Source organism: Haemorhous mexicanus, chromosome 19 (genome assembly GCF_027477595.1).
Source record: "Haemorhous mexicanus isolate bHaeMex1 chromosome 19, bHaeMex1.pri, whole genome shotgun sequence".
Lineage (NCBI taxonomy): Eukaryota > Metazoa > Chordata > Aves > Passeriformes > Fringillidae > Haemorhous > Haemorhous mexicanus.
In genome coordinates, this window is record NC_082359.1 from 5,580,972 (window position 1) to 5,593,698 (window position 12,727).

Below are 12,727 nucleotides of genomic sequence, written 5' to 3' on the forward strand. Positions count from 1 at the left end.
ACAGGCATAGCAATACCCGTGGAATCCAGCTTCATTTGTTAAGAGATTTGTAAACATAAGCAGATCACCAGTTAAAATCCAGGCCTTCACATTAAAGAACTGTGAAAAGAGGTCTCCAGGGAAGGATAATGGATGGTCCCAGGGACACAGAGATGATTCTGAGCTCACTGACAAGGGGAGTTTTAGGTATTTAATGGAAATGACACACTTCCAAGCATCCCCTCTAAGACAGAGGAAAGCAGGTGGTCTGAGAAGCTTAATCTTCACTGCCAAAGCCTGCTGCAGCTCCCTTCCTCTTCCTGGCACTAGGAAAACTGGATCTTTTCTAGATCAAACTTGAAGGCCTTTTCACAGGCCAAGACTTAAAAAGGGAGCCAGGCAATAGTACTTCCACTGTCCTAGCAGCATCCTGATCCCTGCCCAGCAAGGGAAGCTTAGCTGCCTTTTGCCCACTGACCTAAAGGCAGGTGCCAAAACCAGAGAGAGAAAGCAGTGCTGGGAGCTGGCAGCTGGAATGGCTGCTCAGGGAGGATGGCCTGTCCCCTCCAGCCTATGCACAGGTCAGCTGCTGGGTCCACAGGGAAGGTAAGGCTGGGAGAGACCTGGGAGGTCACCAGCTCAACCTCTGGTCAAAGCAGGGTCAGCCATGACATCCCAATGGGTTGCTCAGGGCTTTATCTAATCTGGTCATAAAAACCTCTGAGGACAGAGGCTGCACAACTTCCCTGGCAGTCAGCTGCACCCTGTATAACCCTCGAGTTAAACAACTTTTCTCCTTGCAAAGAAGCACCATCTAGATCAGGTAATGTTTAAGATTACCTGATAATACTGCAAATACCTCTGCTGGTATCAAGGCTTTTGGAGTACAGGAATGCAAGATACAGAACAAAAGCCTGGGTTTTTTTCTACTTCTAAGCCAGTGAGCTCCATTTGTCTTTCCCTTCTAGGTCTAACAATTGGCTGGAAAGAATTTAGTAGAATTTGCTATACTCTAAAATAAGTGTTTCCTCATTTTAATGTGAAATTAATAACTTAAGAGCAACATTTACTAACAAGGCATTTAAGAAAAAAAACCCAAAAATCTTTTTTTGCCCAAGTTTATGTTGAGGCTGACACTGCTGTCTAATGATTTTTTAGTAAAACTCTGTACTGTTTGACAGCCACACATTATGATGCTCTTATTTATTAAAATCAAGCAGAAATATAACCCCACCCTTTTTTTCTTAATTCAGTGGGCAAAAATTAGAAAGGGTAATGAAACAATTTCCAGCTATTTATTATATGCATATTTAAACACACAACACAGTTAACACTGAACTGAACTCAACTTACTCCTTTTGCAGAGGAATGAAGATTTCTCATAGCAGTTTTCAGCAAACCAGCTGTGTAAACCATGGTGCCGGAGGGCAGGAAAATAGAAATACTGGAGCTGGGCACAGAAAACGTTTTCCTTTTCAGACATAGCCGTACCAAAGATAGGGTCAGGGGGTAAAAACACTTCTGAAGAGCCTGGAACAAGACACATTGGCATTAGCAGCCTGTGGGTATGTAAAGCTTTAGAGAGGCTCTGTACCATCACTCATTTCATGCACACCAACTCCAATACAAAGAGTGCTCCAGCACCAGCTCCCATTACCAACACTGCTCTGGGGGAAGGCAAACAGCTGGGAGTGGAGGGGTGACTCACAGAGAAGAGAGGCTGCTGTTTTCAGAGTACTGGGTAATTCTGTCACTCTGAACCAGAAGTGATACTCCAACATCTCCACAAGTGCTGCTTCACAGAGCCCCATGGGGTTTGCCTGACAATAGTCATACACCTCCTCAAACCACGATGAGCTTGGTCACAGATGCTACCAGTGGAGCAAGAACCCACACAGCAATTTTGTGCTTGGCACTCCATGCACCCACCAGTGCTTCCAAAGATGTGCATCCACCTGTGCAGCCCTTGCAGAGCTGCTCCATGTCTGGGGGGATGCACTAGGGCATCCACAGCTTGGTCCTTTCAATCATGAAACAGCATCCTGATGGGCTCCAAACAGTGCCAATGGTGTTGAGGGCATTTTCTGGAGGGCTTATGTTACACATGTCACAATAAAAAAATAAAATTTTCAAGCTTTAGAACCCTAAACCACTTTTCAAACAGGTATTAGAAATTCAGAGTCTGTGTCAATAAAAGCCTAAGAAAAGTTTTTCACAAACTACTGAATGTTACTATGGACTTCACTTTGTAGAGGTATCTCTTTGTTAAACATAAAACTTGAAAACAGAAGATTATATGTTATTGAGAAGGTTTAAAATCATATAATGCATCAAATTAAATAAAACTGATGATAAAGTTAGGATTTTTCTGTAATTCATGCCTCCCTCTTTTGACCACTCTGTCAGCAGATGGCAGTGCAGTCAGCTTTCCAAAGAGCAAAGAAAGGTCCTTTTAAGGAGAATCTTTGCATTCATGTGTCAAAGGAAGTATTTTTCAAGACCCAACTGTTTGAAAATTCTGATCATAATTATGTGTCTGTACCTAAAGGAGAGTTTTCCTTCCAGATTATCCATGGATACTGAAAACTATGTGAGGAAAAACCTATTCAGATTAGTTTTCAAATGCTACACTGGAATTCACAGTGCTGACACTTAAAAAAACAACACCTTTGTTATAAATTTCCCATTACCTAAACCAGTACAGGAATTAAACAGGCAACTGTACACATAAGAGTTTGCATTATGACTTTAATCTCACTACTGAATTAGCAAATAATAAAAGGTGTAGAAACATAGCTTTGCATTTTCAGCAGAGGGAGCTGCTTGTTTTGCAATTGAAAGGGTTTAGCCAGTGACGCCCATCAAATTATTGTTCAGTTTTTCATATAAAATGAGATCTATTTCTGGGATTTACATAAAGTCTGACATGTTTACTTAAACTACCTGAGATACTTTAAAAAGAAAAAAATTCTGAGTAAATTCTGCAAAATTCAAGTGTGTTGTTTTAGTATACAAAATTCTACCAATTTTTAAAAAGCTAAAACCTCCAAACATGCAAATACTAGAACCAGGAATCAGCAGTTCATCTAAACATTCACCACAAAGAATGAGAAATTACAGAGTAATTTCCTTTCTCTCATTTAATCAAAGGGAAAGCCCAAATAAACTGACACATGCTCTTTGCATGCCAGAGTGAAAACCCATAAAGCTTAAACTTTAAAATAAGATGGGTGTTGAGTATTAAACTCTTCCACTTCTACGCTCTGAAGCAAAGCAGTTCACCTATACTATTTCAACACTAGTTCACCTGTACTATTTCAACACTAGTTCACCTATACTATTTCAACACTACCAGTGAAAGAAATCATGCTGTTCTTTCAAATAATATTCATGCTTTAGTACAGTTTTCATGGGCACTGAAGTAAGCAGCAATTTGAGAGACCCACCTTTATAAGCAACTTCCCAGTGGCCTTCCAGAGAGTGATTTCGGTTGGTGATCACATACTGGTATCCCACCCAGAACCTGCAAAGCAAATTAAGTTTCATTCCAAAGATACAGGCCAAAAACACAGTAACAAATTAAATTACACAGAACCTTCTAATATCTTCCTATGTAAAAGCAACGTAGAGAGACTACAGTTGAGGAACAGAGGAAAATACTTGATAAATTACTTAGTTTTCTAGGTTTACAAATTATAACTGATATTATAACTGATTATAACCTTTATTTCTACTCATAAGCACCACCTTATTCTGTTGTCATGGCAGCACTTCAGTATCTCAAACCCAAAAATCACAAAGCAGCATCCAGATGTCAAGTATTTCTGAACATAAACAACTTAGGTCAGACTGTTCTGGATCAAACCATTTAACTCTCCAGAGACAGAAACACACTATTACTCAGCCACTCCTGATGATCTGACAGGCAGCCCATGAGTGACAAAAAACCCACACAAAGAAAAAGGAGGAATGGTTTGAAAGAAATATCTAAAATGATGCAAACACAGTAGTTGCAACTCAAAATGCCTTTTTACTTCATTCCTACCTCAAAGCTGCTCTTTGTTAGAGCTACAGGTACTTCATGGAAATCAAAATCTTGTTGAAAAATTTACATAATTATTTCTATACAAGGCAGTGCAGCAGCAGTCATTGTTAAATCCACCTTCCCTGATGCAGCTCAAGAATACCTGTACCTTGCTGAGACAACCTGAAGATAAGAAGACTGTTGATAAAAAGACTCTGCTGAATTGAATCATCTGTTAATATTAATTAAAACAAACTGCAGATGGGGCACTGCCAAACAGCCAACCAGCACATTCACACTGGCTTATTCACCTGATGTAAATTTTACCATCAGATTTTCTACACAAACTGAACCACCAGCATTTGTAGCACACAGAAACCATTCTCTGTAACGTGAGATCTTTGCCCTTTTCTTCCTACTCACCTATGCAGGTCCTTCCTTACAAATGCTTTTTCTTCCAAGTCCCACTCCTGTGCCAGGATGAACCTCAGCTCTTGGTCTGCAGTGAAGGTGGCGAGGGAGCCGTTCACCCGCTGACATGTCTGCACAGCATCCCAGTAGTTCTCCCCATTTAAATACACCCTGTAACAGCTGGCTGTGCCCTCATAGTGGTACCATCCTGTTGGGCACTTTCCTAGGAAACATGAAGAATAGAAGGGAAACCATTCCCCCCAAATTAGGATCTTGAAGATAATGCATCCTAATCAATTATCACTGGGACACATACATACAACAGTGTGTACACTTCACCTCCACAGGAGGAGGTGCACACATAACAGATCCCTGAAGAGTTACTTTACTACAGTTTCTGATAAATGTTGATTTTTTTACATGTTTTTAAAAAGATTAAGCTCCTAGCACAGTCCCATCACAATGTCACAGCCTTTAAAATCTTTAATTAAGACTGACCATCTACTGTGGAAGACATTTCCCTGCACATCTTTATAAAACCAATAAATTTGATTAATCCAAGCAGAAACAAGCAGCACAAAAACCCCAGAGGTGGCCAATTTAATGACTGTGCCTTTCTATTAGGTGATTAGCAATACATCCAACTTGCTGTGAAGTTTTCAACCTACTCTTACAGTCTCAATAGTATTCATATAATCCTGCCCCCAGAGTGAATCATTGAAGATGACAGAAGTTCTGGGGAAATCCTTGGTTGCTTTGTAAAACCCATCACTGTAAGGCAGATCTTTAGGAAATAAGAAGGTGATGGTGTGAACTGCTGTCTCTGCTTTCTCTCAATTAACTCAACTGAGGGAACCTGAAACAAAAGCCTTGTGGCATTTCTGGACGAAACAGGCTCAAGGACTAATAGAGAGAATCACAGGACAGGGGGATGACATTTAAACCTGCATCTGCACTATTAATTTTGCATTGCCTAAGAAACTTAAAATTCAGAAACTGTTTTCTGTTCAATGCAATTCACAGTTCTGTTCTCAAGCCTCTTTATTCTGTTTTGCTTCTTTTGGTTTTTTTTATCTTTTTTTATTATTATGTTACAACTCTGCAATGAGTTCAAACAGAAGGACCTATATAAAAGAAATGCACAAACACCTGAAATAGCACTGCATGTCAAAGATTGGTCAAAAAGCTATGAAACAGAAAAGGCTATTACTTTTGAATTTAAAAATAGCCTAAATTTGTAAATTAATTAGCAGAGAGATGGCCCAGATTTCCCAGTCTGCAACTTACTGCTGAAGCGGACGGGCTGTGCCACGTTGACGGTGTGGAAGCGGGTGGTCTCTGCTCCTCGCCCCCGACTGTGCCTCGAGTCCACATTCTCCTTCCCATGGTAAGTTCTCTGGTCCCCTGTCAAGCCTGGGGACAAGGAGGAATAGTTAGTACTGCTGAAAGATGCAACAAAAGGCAGATTTCGTTTTATTAAACTTTCTCTGGGTTTTAATTCAAGATATATGTGATACTGACTCAGGTAAGCAAAGATGGCAGGTCCCTGCAGTAACAGCTTGGCCATTTTACTCAGCAGGTAACTGAAACACCTTCAATTGAAAAGAACCAACAAGCCATTACACGAGTCGTGCAGGGTAAATGAAATATTTTGGCAGATTCTCACCAGCCTGCAATTGTACACAGGACTTGCTGCTCATCATTTCAACTGCTGCAGCAAATGCATCATCCCCAGTGCATTGTATCTGTTCCTGTTTACAGAACTACCCACTCCCCAGCTGCTTTGTTCCTCAGCTGTGTGTTCAAGGACATAAGACAACTCCTCCAATACATTTTCCAACACATGCTCTGAGATGCAGGATGTAATTAAAACCAGGAAAGGAGACTGATCTTCAGCCAGAAGAACGAGGCTTTTTTTTATTCACTCTCAAGCTTCTAAAGGCAAAGTTAGTTGATGACTTCTGAAATAAAGCCCCACACCCCCTCATCTCAGTGTCGGGGTTAGCAGGTGTACATGACCACCAGATTCAGTAACTCAGGAAGAACATGGTGTAAGATGTTACTCAAGAAAAGGGGCTGGAGGGCTCCATGTGCCTACCGGGAGTAAATAAGGAACACCCAGTTCAGGTGGAGGCAGGGTGGGCCATAGCCAGCACAACTAGCAGGTTCCTAAGCAGGAAGGCAGGCATGGTGGTGGGGAGAAACCTTAGAAGAAGTTGGAGGTGGGCACCAAGAACGAATAATGTGGAAACAAGAGATTAATCTTAAAAAGAGAGAAATTAAAACCCCAACAATATAAGCATTATAAATATCTGCTTGTATGTTACTTAATACTACTAGATGTTATTGAAGGTAATAGGGTTTGACCAGCACAGTGCTATGTAAACATTCATTTCTGTATAAAAAATCTGCTTATTTTCCTTTAAAGCTGATTAGCTCCATTTAGCCTCACTAAACCAAACAAACAAAGACATGATCCCAAATAAAGAGAAGCTACACAGTCTTCTTCAACAGGTTTAACTACATCTGTTTGAAATACATGTGAAACCAAGTCAATAAAACTTTCTCCTTTTGGACTATCTTTGGAAATCAAGAGGTCCGCAGCAATTTCATGGTAATTCAAACCCCAAGCTGCAGGCTGTTCACAGCATTACCAGGGGGAAAGACCTCCACAAGACTCAACATCAAACAGTGCACTCCATGGAACAAATGTAGGCATTGATGGGCAAAACAAATCCCTAGCTGGAGCCCAGGAACAGCAGAGTCACTCTGCATTCATCTGTCTCTAGCATACTGAGTTTGCCCTGGGTTAATGGGATAAGCAAGGGCTATTTAATTATCACATTATCCTAGGAATTACATGTCTACAGAGATCACCCATTAAGGAATGGCTGTGCATAATACACTCACATGGCCTTACAGGAATAAAGCAGAAATTCTGGTGTTCAGTATCAGAATACACTGTATCTATCACAGGCAAGAAGTCAGTGCCAAGAAATTCAGTGTACATTTCAAAGGACACAAAATGGTAAAATAATTTGACAGTGAAGATTACTGATTTTTTATTACTTTAAAGGCTAATCTATTTTTAGTTTTAGAATCTGTTTTTAATCCTAATGGTTCAGTAGCACTATTTACACTATGATTTTCAGAGCGATACTGAGACACTGAAAAAGCAAATCTTCAATTATAGCAAGACTTTAAAAATAACACTAACTACTGTAGAATGCTTTATTAAATTCTACTGAGCTCAGCATGGGGAGCTCTATTTTCCCATGGCATTAAATGGTAGCAGCTAAACCCAAAGAACCAGTCAGAACCAAACACATGAAGAATCAGTTCCCTCTCAGAAGTGAGAGCAGATGCAGCACCATATGGCTGACCCTCTGCAGCTAAACAGAACGCCCACGAGGACTTAACAATTTATCTCCCCCAGGAATAAAACAAAAGTTCACAGGTTTTAACATGCAAGGTTAAGGAAGGGTTACACAGGCTAACATCATAAATTAACAGAATTCATGCCAGATGCTTTGAAAAACATCTACACAAATCCCACACCAAGAGAGTTCCATCACTTCCACCCAGGAAGCAGAACTCATTCCTTCCTCAGCAGCTGCCCTTGTCAGCAGATTCATGCTGCAGCCAGGACTGAAGTGGCACAAAGCAGCCACCACAAGCCACTTCTTCGAGCCCAACGCTGTCAGCTGCTCAATAAACTGGTGCTCTTCAAATATTAAATTGCTTCTATTTGACCTGAATATCTGTCTCCCAAGAAAAGCAACGATGACAACTTTTTCCAGGGCAATAAAGAGATGCTAACAAGCCTCTAACTCACTTGACTGCCATGAAAAGCTGTGGCAGATTCTGGTGGCAAAGGTGTAATTGGACTGGATTTCTATTCCACTTTTGCAATACTCTGCGGAAGAATTTTACGTGCTGTTCCTACTTCCTTTTTACAAATAATTTTATCTTTAAAAATAAATTAGACTGCCATGGACTCATCTTTAGATAACAACTTAACTCAGAAGATCAGAACCTAACCCTGTTTGAGTGTTTCACAAAGGAAAAGCCATCATTTTCAGTGCTTAGATGCACACTTCATATCCTGAAAGCGATGAATTCTGGAAGATCAGTTATTTTCCAAGATCTTTATTCTTCTAAATACTAAAACCACAGGCAATAAAGCAACAGTGGTATTTTTACTAGCCAAGACAGATAGAGATCTGTTTCTTTAACTTTATATAATTACTCCAGAAATGTCATTTGCTGGCTAGTTGGTGCAGAAAATGCAAAAATGGGTTCAAGGAAAAACCTATGGGGCACTATTTCCTTTCACGCTTTGAATATCAGAGTGGTGAACACAAGCATCCTCCAATGTGTTTCCCAATTGAACAAGTCATGATTAGTATTCACCCAGCTCCTTCCAATTTACAGTTGCTATCTAATTCACTCCAGCACAATTATAGTCTAAGCACAGGGCTATCCATCAAGAGAAAGTTGTCTAACAGTGGTGATTCTGTGGCTATTTTCAGTTGTTTAAAACTTGAAGCTACCAATTCAGAATGGAAGTCTGCCATGCTGACAGCTCCTTCTACCTTTTGGAAAACTGTGTCAGAGACGTCAAGTCACTCCAGCAAAACCCTTCATAAGGATGGAAGTACTATGTCAAAAGATGTCAAAATTAAACTGCCTGTGAAGCAAAACCAGGTCCTGCCATACTTTATTAGTTCCAAGATTTGAGTTGTTCCTGTTTAAACACATAGATTCTCAAAATTTACATAAAAGCTGCCTTGTCACCCAAAGCTTCAAATTTCTGTCCAGCATATTACCTGCTGAAAGCTTAGGAAGCTTCTAATTCCATCTGGTAATTTGAGAGGTGAGAGAACTTCAAGATGAAGTCCAGTTTTGTGCCTCAGTATTTGGAAATATAGTTCAGAAGCTCCTAGAGAGGAGTGCTTCTTCTCAGATCAAGCAGCTCCATGCTGTGTGTTATCAACTGTATTGTGCAAGGACATCAATGCCAAGCAAGAACAGCATCCTGCTGTGCTCAGTGCTATTCAAGGTAATGGACTGGCAGAAAACAGCTTATAATTTAAACACCACAAGGTAGGGTAAAAAAAAAAAAATAGGAGTTCAGCAAGGACTCAGGAAAGGTGTGGAAATGTTCAGAGGTTTTTATCATTAATACCTAGGTTTTAAAAAAACAGATGTGCTAAAAAGTGCACAAATGTCAAGAGTCACTTCAAGCATACAAAACATCCTTGGTGAAACAAAACACAAAGCTGTTTTTGATCACTTCAAAACAGGTTGCTGCAGCTGCTGCTTCATCAGAAGGGAAAGATGTGAAACTGATATGGATAGGATTTATGAAGGACACACAAATTTAAGACATCCATTTTCATTCATAGGCAACAGAAAAAAACATCAAGCCTGCAGCTTGGGAGGAAAACACAGCCAGAGCTATACTAAACCCTGCTCTGCTCAGCCTCCTGAAAATGAGTTACACCAGCAGGCCTGCAAAGAAGGCAGGATCTCTGCAGAAGCTGATCTGATATTCTGGTAGAAGCAAAGCCTGGAAATCCAATAAGCAGTAAAAGGTAAACTGCAGATCCCTTTCCTCTTACGGGTTTAAATACAGAACTTTTATAAAGGTGAAAAAGTTAAGCTTCTACTTTGATTGCTTGTGTAGAAACGTGAGACAAAGTTATTAGAAAGAATAAATTCCATTTGTAAAAGTCCTTGTTTAAGATATTAATGCCTGTTTTTACCATTTCATAAAATACACCACTTTGGGATAAACTATTTTTAGGATCAATTACTGTTGACATGGAAAAGTCCACAAATTTCTTGAAGCTCCACTGCTTAAGCAGAATTGAGTCACAGGCACATGCTACATAATGAACCCTCCCAGCAATTTTTAGTATTGCTCACAAGAGTAGGCAGGCAGTGGTTTTAGTCTGTCAGAGAGATGAATTGAGGGTAATCACTGCTGCAGATTCCACTGACACATGGGTGCCTAGTGGGAAGGGCAGGGGGAACAGTACTTTGCACATGGAAAATTTGTGACTGAGAGGATTTCCATGTTCTAAAGGAAAACGGTCATTATGATAAGAGACAGTGAGAATACAAACAGCTATAATGACAATCTTCAGAGAAATATAGCAAAAAATAGGCATCTCATACACTTATTCAGATTGTCAATTAATTGTCTTACTTAATTGTGTTCTGAAAAAAATGCCAGAAGAAATTCAAACAAAAAGTCTTACAACTTGGAATGTTTCTTGCACTTCAGCCAATATATGATTACTAAACTAATTTATTAATTATGGATCCTCTTCTTTTAATAGGACCTTTGTTATTAACACAAATGAAATTAGGCCTAAAAAAGGTGAACCAACAGTGGCAAACAACTTAGAATGGCTTTGTAACAAACCTTTCAAAACACCAACATGACTAAGGAGTCACTGAAACACACTTTTAACACCACCACAAAACCCTAATTCACTGCCATTGATCTGTTCTGAGTTGCTCATGTTGGAGTGTGCCATTAGTGGCTCAAAGGCTGAAGATTAACAAGCTTCTCAACCAGATTCAGGGCCCTTTCTTACATGCTTTCTTTTCATGGTTCAGAGAGTTTTCATGCCTTTTAATTTAAAGATGTTATAACTCTCCAAGTTTCACAAGTCCAGGTGGCTTCACTAACTAGCTCTTTTAGTCTTCAGACTGCCTTTATTGAAGGGAAGAACTTTTTAATTAAAGTATTTACATTTAGCTGAATCATCACACAACTGCTCATCTAATCCAAAGGTATTTTCTACATTTAAAGCTGCATCACTTCTTGTTAATTCAGTGGCCAAAGAAGAAAGTTGCCACTCCTGAGTATGACTATGTTACTATTATTAGTAGCATTAGCTCCCCAATCAATGTCCCACGACAGTCTCTCCTCTGACTCGTCACGTCTGTACTGCTGTCCTCAACACAAGCACACTGTGCTCTTCCAAACTGATTCTGCCCTCAGGTTTACTTCCATTGATGCTACTCCTCCTTGTGCTCCAGCACAGCATTCCCATGCACACCAACCTCTCCTACTCCTGACAGCTGAGTAACACCCGCCCTTCAGCACCCATTGCAGGTCACAATGCAATCCCACCAAGTTCATTGTTACAGGTATAATAGTTTTTGCATCCTACACGAGTAGTTCTTGTTCCTCTGGTTTGCTGGCTGCACTCCTCACATTACTGTGCAAATATCTCAGTTCTTTCACAAACACCACACCTGCTTTCTGGCTGTTTTACTGAGCACAGCCTTTTCACCAATTACTTCTCTAATTATTCCTCTCATCAAGTGGAATACTTTCCTCTCTCTGCTGTCCAGCATTTTCCCCTCTGGTATTTACAGACATTATTCTTCTCTTCCTGTACCCAGACATGGTGGTGAATCAAGTCTCTCCCACACTCTTTAACCTTCTTCTTATCATGTCAGGCTAGACAGTCTACACCCCAAACACAACACCAGAACCTATGTATTGAGAAATGTTACTCCCATAAAACCCTCCTATCAATATACCAAACATCTTTGGAATTCCAGGCCTTAGTCAACACCATCCTGGTGCATACTCCAGGCAATAACTTAAGTTGCTGACTAATGCATCACGAACAGGAGAAGACAAAATTAGTTTTCTATTAAGGTGGAAGTTCAAATGTTCCCACAAGCAAAGTCTTCAGTGCTTTTTGAGTAAATCCAAACACTAACATGACACTGCCCTCCCCTAGCCACTGAACTCCATTATACTCCAGAATTTTATTAGGTCCATAGCTTTTTTACATTTGGCCAAAGTTAGCTAAAAAGGAAGAATAACAGCACAGCTATAAAAGTAATTTTCTTTAGGACATCCACATTATAAAGAATATCCTTAATTAGACTGTCAATGGCACAGCTTAATTTTCAGTGTCAGATCAAACTACCGACTGTTTTTCCCCTTTACTGCACATTCACACACACACAAACCAACAAAAAGTTTTCTTAAAGGAGCACTGACATTCTTTCAATTATTTGTCCATAGTACACACTGGGGAGATGGCTAACTCTAGCACAGTTTCAAAGTTTGAATGTTAGATTTATTTCTCTAATTCCTTTAGATAATATGAATATTTAAAAGAATTTGCTGCTGTAAAACATTAATGTTACTATTTTGTAGCATCTCTCTAAAATAGCTGAGGACTCAGAATGATGAATGCTGTTATAGCAATGCCACGGAGTTCAGGTGATTCTCTGCCAAGAAAATTAAGTAATTCACTGGAAAAAACTTCTTAA

General features: G+C 39.8%; 1 protein-coding gene across 3 annotated transcripts in view; it reads right to left on the reverse strand.

Annotated features, from left to right (window-relative positions):
- The window catches only part of DGCR2 (DiGeorge syndrome critical region gene 2), a 45,309-nt gene that overhangs the window by 11,507 nt on the left and 21,075 nt on the right, over positions 1 to 12,727 (reverse strand). For 2 of the 3 annotated variants that reach the window (XM_059863828.1, XM_059863831.1), the window contains exons 3-6: positions 5,700 to 5,827; positions 4,427 to 4,644; positions 3,426 to 3,502; positions 1,333 to 1,509 (exon numbers count right to left, since the gene is read on the reverse strand). In XM_059863828.1, coding sequence (XP_059719811.1) covers positions 1,333 to 1,509; positions 3,426 to 3,502; positions 4,427 to 4,644; positions 5,700 to 5,827 — 600 coding nt within the window. The remainder of the gene's footprint in view (positions 1 to 1,332; positions 1,510 to 3,425; positions 3,503 to 4,426; positions 4,645 to 5,699; positions 5,828 to 12,727) is intronic. The other variant, XM_059863829.1, reaches the window with a different exon arrangement.